Source organism: Pleurodeles waltl, chromosome 2_1, assembly GCF_031143425.1.
Source record: "Pleurodeles waltl isolate 20211129_DDA chromosome 2_1, aPleWal1.hap1.20221129, whole genome shotgun sequence".
In the NCBI taxonomy this organism is placed as follows: domain Eukaryota; kingdom Metazoa; phylum Chordata; class Amphibia; order Caudata; family Salamandridae; genus Pleurodeles; species Pleurodeles waltl.
Window position 1 is genome coordinate 640,291,976 of NC_090438.1, and position 24,041 is coordinate 640,316,016.

General features: G+C 44.7%; 1 protein-coding gene across 1 annotated transcript in view; it reads left to right on the forward strand.

The window, feature by feature from the left end:
- The window catches only part of PKD1L1 (polycystin 1 like 1, transient receptor potential channel interacting), a 1,079,023-nt gene that overhangs the window by 756,905 nt on the left and 298,077 nt on the right, over positions 1-24,041 (forward strand). The window contains exons 50-52 of the mRNA XM_069216140.1: positions 3,925-4,009; positions 6,854-7,027; positions 21,973-22,091. Of these exons, the coding sequence (XP_069072241.1) occupies positions 3,925-4,009; positions 6,854-7,027; positions 21,973-22,091 (378 nt within the window). The remainder of the gene's footprint in view (positions 1-3,924; positions 4,010-6,853; positions 7,028-21,972; positions 22,092-24,041) is intronic.

Sequence of the window (24,041 nt, forward strand, 5' to 3'; positions counted from 1 at the left end):
GCCTATATGTCAAGGTGGGTAAGGGAGAATGTACTGTTTGTTACGGAAACCAGCAAAGAAATAGTTTGCCTGCATGTTACACCATTGTTTCACTAGAAGGATCAGTAAATCATCAAGTAGAACATTATACTTGTGTTCCATGCAGGAAAGGGTTTTATGTATTGGTGATGTACTCTGGTGTTCTGTGGTTATGAGGAGTACATCATCTGTGTGGAGGACAGTCTTGGCTATATTACTGTTAGTGCTCATTGAGCTGAACACTGCTAGGTAATTTTTGATGAGGATGGAGGTTTGGGCAGTGAAGTCATAGTTGCTGGTAGGTGAAAATGTGTTACTTTGTTGCGGATGCTCAGATGTTGTTTATTCATTACATGCTGCCTTTGTGAAAGATCATGCACCTAGGCCTGAAGTAACATAGCACTGAAGGGTTGGAAGGTGGTGGGGTGTAAATGCAAGCCCCAATTTGCACAGGCTTATCCATTGCCTTCCATTGATTGGCTTTGTCACTCTTATCTGCTTGCTTCTTATTCAATGGCTTACCTTCCTCTCCATGTGAAATTCTAAATAGCATGACACGTCTCTTGGTGGCCCATAAATATGCTTCCTGGGCTACAGCAAAAAATGAGATCTTGGCAAATGTTTCCCTTTACAATCTACCACTTCCTTATACTTTGAAAATTAAGTTTTGAGTTTTTTCAGTTTGCCACTTGTATTAGAAAGGCATGTGACCTATTAGTTTTACCTAAGTGTCTACTCATGTGGCAATCCTGCACCTAGCATGCTTGATATATGTCTGCTATGGCACCTATATGGCAGGCTCAGCACAGGTATACAGTTGAGAACCTTCGGTGTATTTGGGCATGGTGCAGACCCCCTCTGTCATTCACATTGTGAGGGAGAGAGTGGGGCCCTGACTCAACTAGTCTTTGGGGATGAGTATTTAAAGCTGAACTTTAGTCCACCCACATACCAAAAATCAAAAGCTGCACATGCTAGGTTGTTTGACCCATCACATATGCAGTGTTTACCTTTGTATTTCCTGTTATCCTGATGATACAGAAGCATGTATCACTGCTGTTTCCTGGTCGTCAGAATGATTGCAGGGATGCACCTGTTTGAGTCATTGAGAGAAGACACTGAGGCCGGGTAGGGCATCCTTGCATATACCTGGGACAGAAGCACAGTAACAATGATGAGGCAAAGTCTACTTTGGTCAGGTAGATGGCAGACATCAGCATTGAATAGCATAAAGGATTTGAAGTCTTGGATGTCATTCATTTTATTGTTTTTAAATACCCTTCTGGGTAACTGTCTCAGACAGCAGTTTTTGAACTTTCGTATTCTTGCTTTCTGCTGTAATTTTGGCCTTCTATTTCCCCTATAAACCTAGGGCAAGAACATTTGATGAATGTGTGATCTTTATGGTTATCTTCTCTTATGAAAAGCTCCCAAAGAGCAGGGTTAGCTTGGAAATATAATTGATAAATCGCATAAAAGTGAGTGGTGCCTCACCACACCACTGACTTTCTCAGTTAGAGAGCCATTTGCTAAGCATATATTTCCAATATTTGAATGTGTACTGGAAAATGTTAGTATAGTGCATCGGTATTTTATATACACACTGTTAGAAATGGGGTTTTTGGTTGGCAGTCAGGTTACCCTTTGTTCCAAGCAAGAACCCTCACTCTAGTCAGGGTAAATCACACACAATCCACAATTATCCTGTGCCCACCCTCTGGTAGCTTGGCACGAGCAGTCAGGCTTAACTTAGAAGGCAATGTGTAAAGTATTTGTGCAATAAATATACAATAACACAATATAGCACCACAAAAATACACCACACAGTGTTTAGAAAAATATATAATATTTATCAGGATAATTGTAGGTCAAAACGAATAAAGATGCAATGTGAAATTGTAGAGATATCACTGAAAAGTGATATAAAGTGTCTTAAGTCTTTAAAAAGCAAACAAAGTCTCTTTCAAGCACAAAGTACCTGGTTTAAAGTGGAAAATCTCCGCAAAGGGCCGCAGGAGAAGAGATACGTGGAAAAATGGTGTGTGCGTCGATTTCTCCTCTGCACACACGTACTTGCGTCGTTATTTTTCACGTGAGGAAGTCGTGCGTCGTTTTCTGGAGCGCGGACAGTCTTTCTGTGGGTCGCGAGATTACCAGATGTCCCGGGGTCTATGCGTGGATTCTTCGGCTTGTTTTCCAGCTGCGCGTCGTTCCGGGAGGCTGTGCGTGGAATTCTCGGTCTCACGGCAGGCGTCTCGTCGATTTCCCCTCTGGAAGTCGGGTGGCGTTGTCCTTGCGAGGCCGTGCGTCGAAGTTCCGGTCGCCACGGAGGTGTCGCATCGGTGTGCTGCGATTTTCTCGCTGCGGAGCAAGCTGTGCGTCGAAATTTTCGGCGCACGAAGAGTCCAAATGAAAAAGAGAAGTCTTTTTGGTCCTGAGACTTCAGGGAACAGGAGGCAAGCTCTATCCAAGCCTTTGGAGAGCACTTTTCCAGCCTCACAAGAGTTCAGCAAGGCAGCAGGGCAACCGCAAGGCAGCAGTCCTTTGTTGAAAGCAGTCAGGTGAGTCCTTTAGGCAGCCAGGCAGTTCTTCTTGGCAGGATGCAGGTTCTGGTTCAGGTTTCTTCTCCAGCAAGTGTCTGATGAGGTAGGGCAGAGGCCCTGTTTTATACCCAAATGTGCCTTTGAAGTGGGGAGACTTCAAAGAGTGGCTAAGAAGTGCACCAGGTCCCCTTTCAGTTCAATCCTGTCTGCCAGGGTCCCAGTAGGGGGTGTGGCAGTCCTTTGTGTGAGAGCAGGCCCTCCACCCTCCCAGCCCAGGAAGACCCATTCAAAATGCAGATGTATGCAAGTGAGGCTGAGTACCCTGTGTTTGGGGTGTGTCTGAGTAATTCCACAAGGAGCTGTCAACCAAGCCCAGCCAGACGTGGATTGTAAGGCATAGAAAGATTTAAGTACAAAGAAATGCTCACTTTTTAAAAGTGGCATTTCTAGAATAGTAATATTAAATCCAACTTCACCAGTCAGCAGGATTTGGTATTACCATTCTGGCCATACTAAATATGACCTTCCTACTCCTTTCAGATCAGCAGCTACCACTTCAATACTGTATGAGGGCAGCCCCAATGTTAGCCTATGAAGGGAGCAGGCCTCACAGTAGTGCAAAAACTAATTTAGGAGTTTTACACTACCTGGACATGTAAACTACACAGGTACATGTCCTGCCTTTCACCCACACAGCACCCTGCTCTAGCGGTTACCTAGGGCACACATTAGAGGTGACTTATATGTGGAGAAAGGGGAGGTTTAGGCTTGGCAAGTACTTTTAAATGCCAAGTCGAGGTGACAGTGAAACTGCACACACTGGCCTTGCAATGGCAGGCCTGAGACAAGGTAAAAGGGCTACTTAAGTGGGTGGCACAACCAGTGCTTCAGGCCCACTAGTAGCATTTAATCTACAGGCCCTAGGCACATATAGTGCACATTACTAGGGACTTATAAGTAAATTAAATAGTCCAATCGGGTATGATCCAAGGTTACCATGTTTAAAGGGAGAGAGCATATGCACTTTAGCACTGGTTAGCAGTGATAAAGTGCGCAGAGTCTAAAAGCCAGCAAAAACAGTGTCCAAAAAGGGGAGGGAGGCAGGCAAAAAGTTAGGGGTGACCACCCTAAGGCTGTCAGGTCTAACACACACTATGATGAAGTGTTTACATGTACATGCATTTCATTGCATATAATTCTAAATTGTTTAAGAACGCGTTTATTTAAACAATGGAGCAGATGTTAAAATAATGCTCAACATTTACAGTTTTTGTTATGTACATGAAAAAAGCACATTCATCTGTTCTTGGGCAATATTTTACATGTTGATATTCCTATATCTGTGTTTTCTCTTAATATACAGATTTGGCTCAACAAAATGTATTCTTTGGTTCCATGCATTATTCTTTTCGACCGTGTTCTGCTTCTGTGTCCTGCAACCGTTTGTGGTAAGGCACCATTTTGATTACTAGAAATAGTAAAAAATAAACAATACTCACAAAACAGTGGGATAACGTCTCAGTTTCACGCCTACAGCTTCTGTATGAGCAGATTATGCTACAGATGTGTAGAATATTGTGACATTGGAATTTTGCTTATAATTTATAAAATCATTAGGCAGTTGCATAGTCAGCAGTAAATGTTTATTGCTGCATGGCCCCCACTAATGACTACAGAAATGAAAAGAATACCACTGGTGTTTTCCGCACTAAAATTTTTTGGGTAAAATACTATATGGTGGTAATGCAGTTTTTGGATTGTTGGTTGTCCCATAATCCAATAAATAGTTACGGAAACTCTTGCAAATGGCGCATTTTGAAGCACAGCTCACCAATACATTTGCCCTGGCAATGATAACATTTGAAAACTACCTTGAGGGGATTTTGGGAGCTTCCATAAGGGACATTTGGTTTGTCAGTTGCAAATAGTATGTTTTAACACTATTACATTTTTAACATTTTCAATAATCATAAATAATAAAATAGTTTGAAATTTCAAGTAAGAACATTTTTTATTTTGCCCACAATTCTCATCCTGTTGTTAACAACCAATAATAGAGCAGCACTCTGATGTTGTCAACCAATAACAGTGCAACACTAATGCCAGCCATCCAATCTCAGAGTAGCACACTGTGACGTCCTTCTCACTTCTCGCAGTGGTTTACCATCCTTTTCAGTTCCTCCCAAACATTGCAATATGGAGCGCAACAACACTGCCAAGCAAATTCAACAAATGTTGTCTGCTCCACTAACGAATCAGTAGTATTTCAATCACACAAGAAATTATCAAGAGCAACATTTTCTGGCCTTTACCGTCCAGTGAGGAATCACCCAGATTAGTGTAGCTTCACCCCTGCACAAAAGGATCCACCACACCAACCACACCTTACTCAACACAGTTATTTGTCCTCATCTCAATTGTGTAGCCAACGGTACCTCACGAGTAACACCACCAAACTTAGGAGACAATTACAACAGTGTTTTCTACACTGATAATTTGTTACTATGCCAGGATCTTAGGCTACGTCTAGCCTGATAACCACTTCAACTTTTTAAAATTATGTGCTTGCACATCCGCACAACAACTTAAAACATCACTGTATCACACCACACAATCTTAGCAAAAAAAATGCATGCTACCAACTGAGAGCGTGCAGGTGCGTGATTTACAATTTCTCATCTGGGGGAACATTTTAAGTTAATTGAGACACCTAGGGAGTTATCAATAATAAAACAATTCAGTTCTTGTGAAGCCCATTTGGCCACACAATAAGGACCAGGAATCTGTTATTAAAGTTAAGTAAATTTATTTGCAATCAATAATCTATCCAATATATATGCATATCAGGAGAATACTAGAATGATGCAAGATTACAGCTTGCAAGATGAAATATCGCATTTGGATCAGTCTCAGTAGGATAAAATACAAAGCATTACCAGCCCCTACAATACAGAAACTGAGACCTAGGAATAGGTGTTCCATAAAGACATTCCTGCTCTCTCCTAAACATAAAATGATTATAAAATCATCAAATCGGAATTCTAAATAAGGAATGAGGATGGATTGAATGACATCTTTGGGAAATTTGGAAATGTGAGAAGGCGTCAGCAATGTGAAGGCTTAAGTAGAAATCATCCAGAAAAAGGAATAGGTATGTACCATGAAGCTTCACACTTGCAAGTATTAAGGAAGCAGAGAGGTCTGTACACTCAAAGTTTAACAAATAGAAACCTTTACATCAATCCTATCTCTTCCACCCCACGAGAAACAAAGCATTTGTCCACCTGTGGTGTGCATTTGCAATCTCAGCTAAATTTCCCATCCCACACAACTTGAAATGGTACTGCAACCGTGAGCTTCCCCCAATATGCAATGAATAGAAGGATTCAGCTGCTCTTTAGGTCTTGTCGTCTATTGCCAAGATATCTCTTCTCAGGCCTTGCTATCAATAAACTAATATATATAACAATTCTCCTTTTCGGTAGCTAATGAAATCATAAGAACTCAACTGCAAAAAAAAAAAAGAACAGGCTAACCAAACAAAATACATTTCAAAATTAAGGTATTTAGTCAGGCTGAATTTAAGTAAACATTTAATGTGCATTTCAAATATGATTATACATGTACACATATAGCTTTCAAAATAAATGCAAAACATGAATGAGAATGCATGTTTACTTATAAAATATAAATATAATGTGATTAATGAACACACAAGGATTTTCAAATGAACATTAGTGTGCACGTCTATAAAGCTTCAGCTTCTCAATAGTTACATTTCATTAGTGTATTTAAATGTTCACACGTGTTTATATTTACTGTGAACTGTTCTAATATTATGTCAAAACTAAATGTATAACTGCACAATGATAATATGTAAAGGATGGAGGCTGAATTGGGCTGCTCCAGAACCTTGGTGGAAGGCAATAAATTAGCTCTGTAGAGAGGGCGAATTGGACTGTCTTGAGGGTAGGTAAATGCCTGGGTGTTGTCACTGACTTTCATGTTTGGTCTTGTGCTCAGAGGGCACCTTGTCAGATCGAACCCAACCCTTTCACAAAATGGCTTTTCTGAATGCTTAAGCAATTCCCGAAAACAAACCTAATGATAACGTTTTCATATTGTTTTTAGAGTCACACTTATCAATGATAGTGGCTCTTTACCCCTTCTCTTGTGTGTTGCGTATATCAAGACACAATGAGTACTTTCCTAGCCCCATGCAGGGTACTGTATAAAATGGGTCTTTAGTGAGCCTCACAGCGGCCTCTAGTAAGGCTTCGTACCTTTTGCAGATCCTTGTAGTGGCAGCAGTTGTGGCTTGGAAGAACCGAGGGTGCAGCGACTTCTTCAGTGAAACCTTGTGTGATGCAACTAAGTATATGGAGTGTGAGCCAGGCCATCTTCCCAAGCACTTTGTTCTTCACTCTTGCTCACATTTTCAAGACACTTCCACGGAACTTGAAAAGGTAAGTTATATTTAATTTTAAAAAGCCTTATTTAGTATGGTAATAATATTATTTGAACTATTTATTTATATACCGAGTACAAAAGTCAAATAATCACTTGCATTCCTAATTGTAGGAAAAACTGTTTGGTATAGTGAAGGGCGTTATAATTTATCACCAAAAATATAACGTGATGTGTCAGGAGATTAAAAGGTCATTTCAAAATTTATAAGTGGTGTAGAGCTGTTAGGAACTTGTGTCCTACTATTGTCATATATTTCCACATATTCCTGCTAATTTTGAACGGGATCCATGATATGGCCCCAAACGTTACTGTCTCTGAAATTGAAGGGTATAGACTTGTATCCTTGTCATTTTACTAGTGTTGTTGGCATCTTTAAAAACACTGTATTACTTACATACGTCTTGTGTTTGATTTGAACTGTGCTAAAAGCACATTCCAGTATACTTTTAACAATTAGTAAATGAGTAACGGTTTTTACAGTGAGACAACAACTAAAATAGTTTTGACAAGCTGCACATCATGCATGGAATGTAGATGTACATAAGTGCTGTCTGTCCTGGGTGGTATCAGATTTTTTGATAGGTTATCATAGAATCCGTTTTAATCATTGTTGGAAAATGGGTTATTGGTAAGGGCAGGTAAGTACCTACACTTAACAATAGGCCATTAACCTCCACTTAGGTCCAGTGAGGTCTCAGTAAATTAAACCTAGCTCAACCCTTGGTAGCTTGGTAACGAGCGACAAGGCTTAACTTAGGAGGCAAAGCGTAAAGCGTTCAAATATCACAAAACAGTAATCAAATAAAATACAGGAAACAGTTTAAAAATCCAAAATCAATTTATAAAAATAGGGAATATTTTTAGCTTTAAAATGAGACCCAACAGAAAAGAATTGGATAAGGGGAACCGGAGATATTAATTTTTAAAGAATTATTGCTTTCTAGCGCATAGAAACAAAAAGCACTGATCTGGTCATCTGGTCACACTTCGACCGGGGCAAAGTCAAAGTTTAAAGGCCAACCGCGGTGGAGCCCGGCTCGGCTACAGCCCGCGGGAGGTCTTGGTCAAAAGTTTACATTAGGACTTAGTAGTTTTTCTGAAGATTTTCTTCAACGGGACGAACCTGCCAGTCCAATCCGACCTCCTGGAACTCTTCCTTGGATACGCGTCGCGGGAGCCCTCGGTGGAGATTTTTACCTTCGGACTTAGTTGTTTTTTCGAGGTGAAAATCCTTCGCCCGGGGCAAACCTGAATCTTGATCCGACGTCCCTGGAGCCCTCTTCGGATACACTGCCTGGGAGGTCCAAGTCAACTTCCCACGTTCGGACGTAGTCACTTTTTTGGAGATTTTCTTCACCGGGACGAACCTGCAAGTCAGGCCGGTCGCAGTTGAGCCAAGCCAGCTAGAGTTGCTGCGGCGGGTCGGTCCCTCTATGGAGCTTTTTTCCAAAAGTTCTCCAAACTTCTGGATCTTCTTCCAGATGTTCTTTTAAGGTCCACAGTTCACCCCAAGGTTCCAGAAGCTCTGAAATGCTCCTTGGGGGTGTGGACTACAACTCCCAGAATGCACCTTGCGCAAACTCCTTTTTGGCCACTGGACAGTGGTCAGCTGGTTGGTTTCTTCTGGAGTTGGTGCAGGGGACTCTGGTTAGCAAGTTTTCACCTGTAGCAAACAGGGAGTCCCTCCTTGAACCAGTTGAAGTCAGGCAAAGTCCTTCTTGTGATGAAGCCCAAGTGTGCAGCTGGTGCAGTCCTCTAGAGTGCAGTGTCCAGGAGCAGGTCAGGGGTCCAGCAGGGCGGTCCTTCTTCTTCTGTAGTTCTTCCTGGTAGGGATCTGGTAGGGAACTGTGGTGTGGGTGCAGGTCTGCAAGTTTTATCCTTGCTCCTGGGTGAAAAAGAGGGGGGTCTTGGTTCTCCAATCAGGGGTAGGGTCCTCCCCCCTGTGATGACTACTTCCAGGGAAGTGGGGCAAAAATCAATGACCGAGAGCAACATTCCTCAAAAATCCATCATGGCTGAAAGTGATTTTTGGAGGTTACATCTGGCTGAGCCCACCCACTGGTGTGACAAAAAATCCTAAACACACCCCTCTCCTGCCCTCTCCTAAACTAATCAAGGGGGCACCTGATTGTCTGGGTTTGCAGGATGTAAGGGTGTTGCTGTGTTGCTCCAAATGTCCTTCCTTGCCTTTGAAGACCAGTTTGGCAGCCCTCCCCCTTTCCTGCTTCCCCATCTGCTGAGGGAAGATCTCCTCCCCCAGGCACATCTCTTTGTGTTGAGCCAGGCCACTTCACACCTCATCAAGGCAGCCTGGCCAGGCTGCCAGAGGCTGGCCAATCAGAGCAAAGCAGCAGAAACACTGCAGGGCTGAAGTTGGCAACTTTTCTGGTAAAGTTTAAAACTACTTACCTGAACAAGTTATATTAAATCCCACAACTGGAATTGTGGGATTTATTATAACAATGAACAAGTTATATTAAATCCCACAACTGGAAGTTGTGGGTTTTATTATAACAATTAATTTGAGACCAAACTTGTAGTATTTGTTACTTAGGGGGATTTTTAAAATTAAAATAAAGTCCCCCCATTCTAGCATATGGAGGCCATTCACTACAATGAAGGAAAAACAAATTTGGCTGTTTTACCTCACTAGGGCTTATAAAACTATTTTTATAAAATCCCTGCTTATAGTTACATGGCACCCAGCCCTAGGGGCACCTAGGGCACACCTTAGGGGTGACTTATATGTAAAGTTAAGGTAGTTTAAGGCTTTGGAACTACTTTTAATTCCAAAGTCGAATTTGCATGTAACTTTAATTTAAAAGCAGCCAGCAAGGCAGGCCTGCCTTTAAAATGACACTGGGCACCTCAGCAGTGCACCTATGTTGGGGTCACTAAACCTACATGCCCTACCATATACTAGGGACTTATAGGTAGGTTGACTTAGCCAATTATAATTAGCCTAACTTGCATACTGATTTTACACAGAGCACAGGCCTTGGGACTAGTTATCAGTACCCCGGGCACGATCAGAGTCAGGAAAACACCAGCAAAAAGTGAATAATTGGGGCAAAAAGTCAGGGGGCCCTCTGCAATCAGCCCTGTTTTCTCACAATCATAACTGGATTAAAATGGCTGAAGGCCAGGAGCAAAGAAAGTGCAGATCCTCAGAACTGGTCCTACTTTTGGCAAAGGGAAGATTCGCCTTGGCATGGAAATCTGCTTTGCTCCAGGAGGAGGAACCGGAGACGTGACCTTCATAGATTTACCAATGTGGAGTGTACAGCTTTGAGGAGTGTTGGTTCCCGGAATGATATGCCCCCTCTGGCATCTTCCCTTAACTGTAACACGCAAAGAAGCACATTATAACAAAAGCAGATGGACCCTCTTCCGAATAATGCAAAAGAAATGCGGTACAATAAAGTATTATTGCATTGAACTGCATGTTACACTTGATAGTCACACTTCAACTACGTGACTTGTCATGGTGATAAAACGCCATATCTTAGGTTCATTCCTCCAATGTAAGTTCCTCACCTTTAGCACTCAACTCGATCAAAATCGGAAGGAAGAAGCAGATGCTTTATATGGAGACTGGAAGCAACATAAATGTGGTATGAAACATATTGGCCTAGACCCCTAGCCACAGAGGTGGCTAAAGCAGTGCAGAACAGTAGGCTAAAACTGTCCTGAATGACAATGTTTTCTTTTTGCAGCTCCCACTGGTACCTGGGACATTGGCTTTTATTTCAGTAAAATAAATTAATTTAGTAGTGCAACTCACACTCTTTTGAATGAAAATGTGAAATAAATAACAGTACATATTTTTAAACAATTTATTTTCATGTTTCATTGTTGTGAATGCATGGATATCAAGGCCTTTGAATTAAGCGTTTGCCTCTGTACCTAGCATGAGTTATAGTGCCTTACAAGTGATCACAAATTGAAACATAGAAAGGTATCATTTAAGCCAACAATATAGTCCATGTTCGCTATATGATCACTATAAATTAATACAGGTGGCAATAGCCACTATTGACTTTTTAAAAATATTTGAGTGTATCCTGTGATTTAACAATACATATTCTCTTTGGTCATTACACTAGGGCGGGGTATCCAACCTTTTCTATAACTAAAGTTATTTCTGATAGATGAAATACCGAGCTACTACTTACTTTCACAACATGATTACTAGTAGTGACCTCCCAGATGTTTCATAAAATTGAGTGATGGCAAAATATCATATCCAGAATATTTATTAATACAATACCATGAAGGATGCATGCATATATGTAAGTATATGTTTACTATACTGAACTCCACATTTACATAAACTTGGAGATATACAGATCTTCAAGATAAACCGTTGTGAAGTAAAACTATGCCTATACTTTCTCAAAATATTTGTTTTCTAGCACAATGCACTTTCCATTTTGGGTTAACACCCCAATAGAAAATCTTGCGTTTTTTGTGACAAAAACATAACTTTTGCCTCAAAGATTAGAGTTTATGCATGGTCTCTAAAGATCAGCTTGTGATTTCCCACGAACAAATGCATCACCCAGACCTATTGTGTTGCACATGCTGGAGATGCCTACTAAAATGCTAGGGATGCCTACATTATGCTAAGGATGCCCACTGTTATGTCATGGCCACAAATGTGCCATTGCTGCCCACCATAATGCTAAAAATACCCACATCATGTTCACCATGGACATTATTAATCCAATGAGACTTGAGATATGGAATAGATGGCCATGATTATGTGATAAATGGCCACAATTAAGTCAGGTGTACTTAACATTGTTATGCCAGTGACAGACTTATGTCAGAAAAAGGCTGACTTGTGTCAGAAATTAACCCCTTATGTTGGGCTCAGTGTACATTTGGTGTTCCCTGACAGCAGGGATGTCTTCCAGACAGAAAAAGTGTCTTTCAAGGGAGGACACAATGCCAGGTCTTTGGTTGACAGTCAGGTTGTTCCCTGTCCAAACAAGGACCCTCACAGAGCAGAGGAGAAACACACCTGGTTAACCCCCGCTCTCCCCTTGGTAGCTTGGCATGAGCAGAAAGGCTTAACCAGAGACAATGTGTAAAGTATTTATACCTACACACACAGTAATACAGAAAAAAACACTACGAAATTACTCCGCACCAGGTTAGAACAATAGCCAATATTTATCTGAGCAAACCAAGACCAAAATGACAAAAATCCAACATACACAGGCAAAGTTATGACTTTTTAAAAGATTAAACCTCAATGTAGTGCTTAGAAACACAAATGCTTCGCATTGGTGATATCACGGCATCGTGACAGAGTTGTTCCCAACAATCTGACAATAATGGTGCCGGTCACAGAGTCACACGGACCCCCAGATAGAGTACCTAGTGAAAATTAGGAAACAAGCTGCTGGATATGAGGTGGCGTCGGTTCAGGTGCTGTGGAGCGAAGGAGTGGAGGCATAAAGAAGAGGCGTCTGATCTTTGCTGCAGAGTTTTGGAGGTGAGGCGGCATTGGTGCGAAGCGTTGGATCTGCACATTTCTGACAGAGTCAATATCCGGCTGTCACAGTGTGGTGCAGCTAAGTCGGGTGTCACGGACGTCGGTGGCATGGCACTTTGGGACTCAGAGTCGCGGACTTTGGTGAGGCTGCTGAGGTGTCTGGCCTGCATGGTCATTGCGCTCCAGCAAGGACCAAAGCTTCAGTTGCAGGTGGTGTCATGGAATCTGGCAGCTGCGTCAGTCCGGGGTCATCCGAAGTCGGTGCACTTGTTTTTTCTTGTTTTTTTACCAGCTTCTCCTTTCAAGGGCCAGGGACTGGATTAGGCACCACTTGGCAGGGCAGGATTCTCAGCAGAGAGTCCAGGTGCTGGCGGAGGAAGTCTTTGTCCCTGAGACTTCAGAACTGGGGGCAAGCCCTTGGGGATTCTCCAAAAGCAGGAATATACCACAAAGTCCAGTCTTTGTTCCCTTTCTCAGCAAAAGCAGCAACTGCAAGACAGCCCAACAAAGCACAGTCACAAGCAGCACGTCTCCACAGCTCTTCAGCTCTTCTCCTTGGCAGAGGTTCCTCTTGGTTCCAGAAACAAATCTTGAAGAAATCTAATGTTTGGGGTTGTGGGTCCACTACTTATACCCCTTTCTGCCTTTGAAGTTGCCCAACTTCAAAGGAAAGTCTCTGTTGTTCACAGGATCCTGCCTTGGCCAGGCCAGGCCCCAGGCACTCACCAAGGGGTTGGAGACTATATTGTGTGAGGGCAGGCACAGCCCATTCAGCTGTAAGTGACCACTCTTCCCTCCACTCTAGCCCAGATGGCTCATCAGGATATGCAGGCTACACCCCAGCTCCCTTTGTGTCACTGTCTAGAGGCGATTCACAAACAACGCAACTGTCAGTCTGACCCAGACAGGGAATCCACAAACAGGCAGTCACTGAATGGTTCAAGCAAGAAAATGCCTACTTTCTAAAAGTGGCATTTTCAAGCTAACATTCTAAAAACCACCTTTACTTAAAGATGCATTATTAAATTGTGAGTTCAGAGACCCCAAACTCCATATTTCTATCTTCTCTCAAAGGGAAACTGTACTTTAAGGATATTTAAAGGAGGCCCCCATGTTAACCTGTGAGAGAGATAGGCCTTGCAACAGAGAAAACTGAATTTGGCAGTCTTTCACTGTTAGGACATAAAAACACATCAGTACATGTCCCACTTTTAACATACACTGCACCCTGCCCATGGGGCTACCTAGGGCCTACATTAGAGGTGCCTTACATGTATAAAAAGGGAAAGTTTGGGCCTGGCAAGCGGGCTCACTTGCCTAATCGTATTGGCAGTTTAAAACTGTACACACAGTGCAGTGGCAGGTCTGAACCATGTTTCAGTGCTACTTATGTGGGTGGCACAATCAGTGCTGCAGGCCCACTAGTAGCATTTGATTCACAAGCCCTAGGCACCTCTAATGCACTTTACTAGGGACTTAATAGTAAATCAAATATGCCAATCATGAAAAAGCCAGTTACACATACAGTTTCACATATGGAGCACTTGCAGTGTAGCACTGGTCAGGAGTGGTAACGTGCCCAGAGTAACAAAAACAGCAAAAATGGAGTGTAGCACGCAGCAACAACCTGGGAAGGAGAGGCAAAAAGTTAGGGGAGACCACGCCAAGGACGCCAGGTCTAAGACGTGTCCCCACCAGCTGAAAGTGGGGAGAACTTCTCTTCATTAAGGCGCAAGAATCTGGAAAGATCATCAGCATGGACTTGTTCTGTTCCAGGGCGGTGTTCCACCGTAAAGTTCATTCCCTGTAGTGAGATGGACCACCTCAACAGTTTTGGATTCTCACCCGTCATCTGCATTAACCATCTAAGGGGCCTGTGGTCGGTCAGAACCCGGAAGAGAGTCCCAAACAAGTAGGGTCTTAGCTTCTTCAGCGCCACTTTGTAAATATGGTGCCTCGTTTTTGGCCTTCTAACGCCACATTAGCTTAAAAAAATGACTCTAATGTGGCTTTAGAATGACACTAGGGGCTTGCATATTTGAACAAAGTGGCACTGCACACAGTGATGTGCCACTTTTCTTCCCCCCTCTAGGGCCCCCCTAACGCCACCATATGTGCGCTGTATTTAGAATAGAGTGCACTGTAGCAGTAGTTCGGGGACTAGCGTCAGAATTCTTTACACTAGTCTTGCACTTTGCAGGATTAGCATAAAAAATGTTGATGCTAATCCTGCAAAGCACCCAGAAGCCCATAGTAACAAACGTAGACCTCCTTTTAACGCCTGCGCTGAGCAGGTGTTAGAAGTACCGGAAAAAAAGGGCGCAAAGAAATTTGTCAGATTTCTTTGTGCCATTCCTCCTCCCCCCCCCAACCAATGGGGGGATGCCCCCTTTGCATACATTATGCCTAGTGCAGGCATAATGTAGGGCAAAGGGTTGCAAGGTGGCGCAATGCGTGCATTGCGCTACTTTGTAAATATGGTGCAGCGTTTTTGACCTGATTAAGGCCTCAGTAGCTAAAAAAACAAATGATGCTAATGTGGCGTTAGAAAAAAGTGGCGCTGCACACAGTGCTGCGCCACTTTTCTTGCACCCCTTAGCGCCCCCCTTAACGCCACCATGTGTGCACTGTATTTAAAATATGGCACACCGTGGCTGTAGTTAGGGGACTAGCGTCAGAATTTTTTCCGCTAGTCCGGAGCTTTGCAGGATTAGCATAAAATGTTTTGATGCTAATCCTGCAAAGCACCCAGAGGCCCATTGTAACCAACGGAAGCCTCCTTTTAACAGTGCCAGAAAAAAATTACGCAAAGAAATCTGTCAGATTTCTTTGTGCCATTTTTTTACCCCCCTCCTTTGCATACATTATGCCTGGTGCAGGCATAATGTAACACAAAGGGATACAAGTTGGCGCAATGCAATGCATGTAAATAAGGCATGGCGTTTTTAGCCTTCTAACGCCACAGCATAAAAAAAATGACGCAAATGTGGTGTTACAATGGCGCTAGGGGCTCTTAAATATGCCCCTATATTTTATGTGGATAGCTGAGTGGATTAGTAAAGTGAGCCTTCACAAGTGCTTTAAAACACATGAATGTATGTGAAAGGGGAGCGATGGAGAGATGAGGGGCACATTTGCCGGGTGGTAGTGAGTAAAACCGAGGAGGAGGTCATGAGGTGGGGGGGAGCCTAAATAAACTGTTGCACAGGGCGCCACCAGTCCTAAAGCCAGCCCTGCCCACACTCCTTCAATGGAGACTTCATCTAGGTAGATATGAAGTTGGTACACCAATCAGATTGCACCTCCTTGGGGAACCCCATGTGGGTAAAAATCCCCATCAATGCACGTCCCACCACAGGGCCAAAGGAATGGCTTCTGGGTACTGGGTGGCATCGTCCACCAAGACCAGGATGAACCTGTTGCCCATGGCTGTCTTGGGTCTAGAGGTCCCACAATGTCAATACCACCCCTTTTAAAGTGGGTGCTGATTATAGGAAAAGGTTGGAGGGGATCCTTAAATTTCCCCCCACTCTTGCCACTTGCCTGACAAGTTTGGTAGGACCTACAGTATGCATCAGAGTGCCTGCGCATGTGGGGCCAGTAAAAGTGAGTGACAAGCCTCTCAAAGGTCTTGTCCTGCCCCAAATGTCTAATGTCCAGCTAAAGGCACATCATGAGCCAGACCCAGTAGGAAGGCTTTGAAGCATTGGGGTACCACCAGTACATGGGCTGACCTAGGCTCAGCAACCTTAGGGTCGCTATATAGGAGGCCATCCTCCCGATAAATCAGATGTGAACCAGACTCCTTGCCAGATGCCTGGTCTGCAGCATGCTGCCGCAAACTCTCTAGAGTAGGGCATACTTTCTGTGCCTCACAGAATGCTTCCCTGGTGGGTCCCCCTTCCTGCTGTCAGTGAGTCAGCTCGGGAACCTCCCCCAGTTCATCCACCTGTTCCCCTCAGGTTCAGCCTCCTCCCAGACAATGGTAACTTCTGGGGCCATTTCCTGCACACCTTGCCCTTCCTCCTTCTGGCAGACACCTGGGCCACTCTTTCAGGCTCCAGGGCCCTCCTGATCACCCTGATGGATTGCCATTGGCCTGAGACCTCCTTCCCCCATTCAAAGGGAACCTGTGCCACTCTGCACAGGCGCTCCAGGTTGTCTACCGCAACTACTTGATGAATTATATGGGGAAATACCTGTTCCTCAGGTAATAACACTGGCTCCTGTGTCTCTCAAAGCCTCCACCCTCTGTCCATTGATGGTCACCCACTGCCTGTACTTTTTAGTGTTCTCAGGCACAAAGGTTCTCTGGATCATCTCACTGTCCCCTTGTAAGACAAGGGTCATCTCAGCTGGCTCCCACTCACCTAAAACCAACTCCTCCCCAAGCGCTACACTGCCCAAACCCTGTGACTGAGCACCAGTGGATGCCAGTGTCCACTTGAGACATGTAGGATCCCCTCTCACATGACCTGGTCACATACATAACACTTATGGGGATCCCATCTCTGCAGGTTTCCCTTTAGAAAACCATGGTTTCTTTTCAACTGGGGACTGGGAATCCTTACCCTGGGAACTAGGTTGGGGCCCTTTAAAGAACTCCCTGTGTTTAACCTTAACCCCCCCCACCCAATTTCTCTCCTGAGAGGGGGCGTGGTCTCCCCCATACCTCCTTTGGACCCTGGTGCTCACCCAATGGTCTGCTTCCTATGCAAGCATCCTGGGGTCAGTCAGCTTGCTGTCAATCAGGTGCTGGTGCAGCTCTGGAAAACAAAGACTGTACAAGTGCTCCCAAGCAATTAGTTTGTAAAGCCCCTCATAAGTTGTTATCTTACTGCCCTTCACCCATCCAGTGACCTGCAGAAAGAGTCAACCCATTCTAACCATGTTTGGGATTCCTTCTTCTAGCAGGACCTCAACTTGTCCTGATACTGCACAGAGGTGAGACCGTACCTTGTGAGTGGGGCGTTCTTCATGATAGTGTAGGTGAGTCCCTGAGGATCCCCTAAGGATTCCAAGGTATCCCTCCCTTTTACTGACCTACCCCCCAATGTGCTTCAGGGACCATGTTCATGTGGAGAGCAGACTCATGCCCTTTAAACAACAAGTATATATCATTTTCCTTAACTATCAATCCTTAACTAGGTCTTTGGGTATGTGCACCCTCCTTTCAGGCTGCACTGCGGTACTGATGCCACCATCTCTACTAGACTGGCTTCTCTGATCTTGTTCCCTTAAACTGAGCTCATGAGCCCAGCAGTTATCTTCTTCTTCTCAGTGGTCAGCCTCCTCTCCTCCACCTCCATGTTGAGCTTCTCCAACTCAAATCGGTGCACTATCTGTGCCTATCTGCCCTGCAACTCTTTAGGAGTCAGACCCTTAGAGGACACACTGCTACCCGCCCTGGAGACCCTCCCCCTAGGCAGTACAGGTACCTCTACTATGCCCTCATGGCTGTCTTGCACCTCCTCACCCTCAATCTCCTCCTCTGTGTGCACCCCCAACCTCTTTGGCTGTCACCCAGGCCCTCAGTGTGTTTTGCAGCACCTCCTTCCTGGCAGAGTTCCTAATGGGACAGGCAAGATCCTTACTGAACTGTTTCAGTTGAGAAACTGTATAACTCTCCAGCTTCTCCAACTCAGAAACAGCTCCAGCTGGTGCATCTCCAGATTAAGGGGGTCATTATGATCATGGCGGACCAGACCGCCATGGTGGTGGAAATTAGCGCCACCAGCATAGTGGTCTGGACCGCCATATAATGTTCACACGGGAGACCGCCACAGGCGGAACTCCGCTGCCAGGCTGACGCGGGATAAAGAACCTGTGTTCCCCCAGCCTTTCCCTGGTGGTTTCCCCCGCCAGGGAAAGGCTGGCGGAAGGGGTGCTCCGGGCTTGGCATGGGCAGTGCAGGGGCCCTCGTGCACAGCCCTGTTCTGCATGTCACTGGCCGATTTACGGACAGTGATATGCGCGACGGGTGCTGCTGCACCTGCCACACTGCAACTTCCCTGCGGAATGTTCTTTATTGGGCAGGCGGGGTCTTGAACGGGCTGGCAGTCTGTGTTTAGACTGCCAACATGAACATGGCGGGAAATCATGCTGTGTTCATAATGACCCCCTAAGACATTATGGCAAGTCAAAAGTGCAAAGTTCCAAGGCAGAACAAAGAGTTCCCAATGAAAAGTTTAAAAGTAAAAAAATAGAAGCAGATGAAATCCGAAAAGAGTAAAAGCAAAATCACAAAAACAAGTGGTATGTGGTTATGGAATGGTCTGCACTGAAAATAGTAGTGTACACTTAATCACTGTATGTCAAGTACAAATATAAGTCCAATCCTCAAGTCTGAGCACCAATGTTACAAATCGGGTCTTTGCCTTGCAGTCAGGTTACCCCCTGTCCAAGCAAGGACCCTCACACTGGGGCAAAGGAGAAACACACCCGGTTAACCCTCGCTCACCCCCTTGGTAGCTTGGCACTAGCAGAAAGGCTTAACCCAGAGACAATGTGTAAAGTATTTGTACCAACACACAGAGTAATGTAGTGAAAACACTACAAAATGACTCAACGCCAGGTTAGAAAAATAGCCAATATTTGTCTGAGCTAAACAAGTCCAAAATGACAATAATCCAACGTACCCAGGCAAAGTTATGAATTTTTTAAGATTAACCTTCAATATAGCACTTAGAAACACAAGTGCTTAGAGTATGTGATATCACAGTGTTGTGACGGAGTAATTCCCAACAATCTGACGCCAGTAGCGCCGGTCACGGGGTCACACAGACCCCCAGGTACAGTACCTTGTGAAAATGAGAAAACAAGCTGGTGTGTGGAGTTGGGGATCGCGATGTCGCTGGATCTAAGGCGGTGTCCGTTCTGGGTCCTCCGGAGCAAAGGAGTCACGAAGAGGCGTTGGGTCCTTGCTGCGGAGTGGTGGAGGTGAGGCAGCATCTGTGCGAAGTGTTGGATCCGCAATCTTCCGGCGGAGTTGATATCCGGCGGTCATGACATGGTGCAGCAACTTCCACAGAGTAGCAGACTTCAGCGAGGCAGCAGCAGTGTCGGGCCTGCGTGGTCGTCGCACTCCAGCGAGGACCACGGCTTCGGTTTGCAGGCGGCGTCATGGGATTCGGCAGCAGCATCAGTCATGAGTCGTCCGAAGTCGGTTTCCTTGGATCTTCTTGGTTTTCCACCAACTTCACCTTTGAAGGGCCCAGGGACTGGATTAGGCTCCACTTGGCAGGGATAGAGTCTCAGCAGATAGTCCAGGTGCTAGCAGAGAAAGTCTTTGATGGCCGTGAGACTTTAGAACAGGAGGCAAGCTCAGTCCAAGCCCTTGGAGATTCTTCTCTAGGAGGAATATACCACAGAGTCCAGTCTTTTTCCCCTTTCACAGGCAGAAGCAGCAACTGCAGGATAGCCCAACAAAGCACAGGCAGGGACAGCACTTCTCCCCAGCACTTCAGCTGTTCTCCTTGGCAGAGGTTCCTCTTGGGTCCAGAAATTAATCTTGAAGAAATCTAAAGTCTGGGGTTTTGGGTCCACTACTTATACCCCTTTCTGCCTTTGAAGTTGCCTAACTTCAAATAAAAATCTGATGTTTACAGGATCCTGCCTTGCACAGGCCAGGCCCCAGACACACACAAGGGGGTTGGAGACTGCATTGTGTGAGGGCAGACACAGCCCATTCAGGTGTAGGTGACCACTCCTCCCTCCACTTTAGCCCAGGTGGCTCATCTGGATATGCAGGCTAAACCCCAGCTCCCTTTGTATCACTGTCTAGAGGAGATTTACAAACAGCCCAACTGTCAGACAGAGAATCCACAAACAGTCAGTCACAGAATGGTTTAAGCAAGAAATTGTGAGTTCAGAGACAACAAGCTCCATATTTCTATCTGCTCTCAAAGGGAAACTGCACTTTAAAAATATTTAAAGGCAGCCCCCATGTTTAACCTATGAGAGAGATAGGCCTTGCAACAGTGAAAAACAAATTTAGCAGTATTTCACTGTTAGGACATGTAAAGCACATCAGTACATGTCCCACCTTTAACATACACTGAGTCCTGCCCATGGGGCTACCTAGGGCCTACCTTAGGGGTGCCTTACATGTATAAAAAAGGAAGGTTTAGGCCTGGCAACTGCACACACACTGCAGTGGCAGGTCTGACCCATGTTTACAGGGTGGGTGGCACAACCAGTGCTGCAGGCCCACTAGTAGCATTTGATTTACAGGCCCTGGGCATCTCTAGTGCACTTTACTAGGGACTTACTAGTAAATCAAACATGCGAATGAAGGAAAATCCAGTTACACATACAATTTCTCATAGGGAGCACTTGCACTTTAGCACTGGTCATAAGTGATAAAGTGCCCAGAGTAACAAAAACAGTAAAAACAGAGTCCAGCACACAGCAACAACCTGGGAAGTAGAGGCACAAAGTTAGAAAGACCACGTCAAGGGTACCAAGTCTAACAGTAAAAAAACAGAACACAAGTGATCACACAAAAGCCCTGAGTTCAACCTCTTATTGTGTGTGCCCTTTTGCCATGTGCAGGAAGATTGGCTTTGAGGCATGGCTGTCCTTCTCCACCCCAGGCACCATCTTCTCCTGACTCAAACTCAATCTCTAAGTCCCTCTTGATGAGAAGTGTTTATGTACTGCCTGGAAGAAAGGGCTTTGAATTGGGAGTGATGCATGTCCTCTTTCTCTTGCAGGGGCGGCTCCTTCATTTGAGCGGACGAGCAACCACTGCCCAAAAAAATCCCCACATTACAGAAAGCACTCTGTCCTGAATCGAGTGTTAGGATGGGGTAGGGCAATTGCCTCCGAGTGGCAGCAGGGAGCTGTGCACTTGTTTAAGGTGTGCATGCCCCTTTGGCCGGCCGTCTTGTAACCACCAGCCAGTCGTGTACTTTAAACATCTTTAACCCAGCTGTCTTGAGACAGCTGGGTTAGGGAAGGCACTGGCCCCCAGCACTCTGGTGAGTGCTGAGAGAGCCCGCTACCACCAATCCTGATGCTGCTTTCATGCTGATTACCAGCATGAAAGCAGCGTCAGGGTTGGTTAGTGGCCTTTCCTGGTCCCCTGCGTTGAAACTTCCAGGAGCAGGAGGACACAGCGAGAAAGACACCTACAGGTAAGTGCCTTTTTTTTTTCTTTTCTTTTTTATTATTATTATTATTATTGTGGTCGCTCCCAACTCCTCCCCCGCCGGAAACATAAGCCAGCCACTGTTCTTTTGACAGCTAGCTAGGTGGTGGCTGGTAAGCATGACCCACACATACGCTACATAACAACCTGTACATATTTGTAAAGCTTTTGATCACCCAAGCTTTATAAAACGGCCACTAACTTAATAAATAAAATGCATAATAGAGATATTTGTTTTGTTAGTTACTTTTCTGGAACCCTTTGATATCATGTTTTTCTCTGTCCAGATCCTGGCTGCACGCCAGCGAGCACGATGTCTGCGACTGGCTCGTCCTCCAAAACCTGCCCAACTGAAAGAGGCGAAGGAAAGAATGAGAAAGAAAGCACTCGTGCAGCAGACACTGAGGTAAGCCGATTTACACGCAGGTCTAAATACAGTCATTTTCTCGTTTGTTGAGGAAAAAGCAATTCCGAACACTGATGAACGTGAGTTTGAATTTCACTTGCATCAAACAGCAGGTACTATACCGCAGGCTTGTTGTTTTTGCTGTGTGTGGACTTTGGGTGGGAAATCGGACCTCTAAAGCTTGCTGTGGTTTTCTACCTTAAATGGACGCACAAACGTTTCCCAAAATGTTGTTCCTTGCTATAAATGTTTTAATCTGAGTCAGTGTAATAGGGCAAGTACTTGCTTCATTCGACACATAAATAGAGATAAAAGATACATTAAATAGACAAGCAACAGTTCGAAAAGAACGAGTAAAAAAGCATACATAAAACGCATAAGAGATAATAGCAACGATCAGGGCCGGCTTTAGGACTGGTGGCGTCCTGTGCGACAGCTTGTGGCACCCCCATCCCATGACGACCTCGGCTTCACTCCCTACCACCTGGCAAATGTGCCCCTCATCTCTCCATTGCTCCCCTTTCACATACATTCATGTGTTTTAAAGTACTTGTAAAGGCTGGCTTTACTAATCTGCTCAGCTAGCCACATAAAATATAGGAGCACATTTAAGAGCCCCTAGCACCATTCTAACGCCACATTAACGTAATTTTTTTTATGCTAATGTGGCGTTAGAATGGCAAAAACTCTGTGCTATATTTACAAAGTAGTGCAACGCAGTGCATCCATTGCCCCACTTTTTATTCCTTTGCGCTACATTATGCCTGTGCCAGGCATAATGTTTGCAAAGGGGGAATCCCCATGTTGGGGGGGGGGGGGGGGGGGAGGAAAACTACGCAAAGAAATATGTCAGATTTATTTGCGTCATTTTTTTCCGGCACTTTTAACACCTGCTCAGAGCAGGCATTAAAAGGAGGCTTCCATTGGTTACAATGAGCCTCTGGGTGCTTTGCAAGATTAGCGTTAAAATTGTTGACGCTAATCCTGCAAAGCGCCAGACTAGCGTGAAAAATTTGATGCTATTCCCCCAACTACCGCCATGGTGCTGTATTTTAAATATGATGCATACATGGTGGCATTAGGGGGGCACTAAGTGGTGCTGCACTTTGTGCAGCGCCATTTTTCTTAAATATGCCCCATAGTTCTGTTTTTTGCAGCAGGCATATTAACCCTCTATGCTACTTTAAATTGAGTCAAAGCTGCCACTAGGCAAAACTCCCATCTCTCTCCCCAGCAAGAACATTAATCACAAGAGGTATCTTGACATTTTAATTGTTTCTTGAAAGCTAAACGCACAAGGAACTTATCAGCAGGCACTTTTAAATCGCAGGTTTTGGAAGTTATTGCTAAACACAGCACCCCCCCTGAGGTCAGCGCCCGTTCTGGTCGCACCGCCCAAAAGCCGTCTCTGGCAATGATCCCCACGCTTAACCCTGAACAACACCCAAGCCAGAATCTGCCATAGTTAGCAAATCCGACAGCCAGTGGCCCCATAATTAGAAACTAATACACCTCCTAACCCTCCATTGTTCTCCGAGATATTACAGCGGCCTCTAGGTAAGTGCTGACCCCATACCACTCTTCTTGGGTACCTAAAAGGTGGAGGTAAAACAATGGATCCCTGCACTTCCTAAATCCCACAGATTTTAATTTTTTTCATAAATAATTTAACATACGATCTAAAAAAAATAGTGTAAAAGAACATAAAGTGCATAAAGATAATTAACGTGCAGACGGACAGATTACTTTGATTTAATTCAGCCATATTTGAGGAATATCAAAAGTAGATCTGGTAGGTGATTGGCCCTGAAGGTCTGACTGGGTCAGGTCTCCGCATTTTTTCGGGTGGACAAGGATAAATCAGGCTACTCAGTACAAGGATGCTTGCCTTTTTGTAAGCATGAAGCACTGTCACTTTAGCACATGTTTGCTTTTGTTACTTTTTTTCAC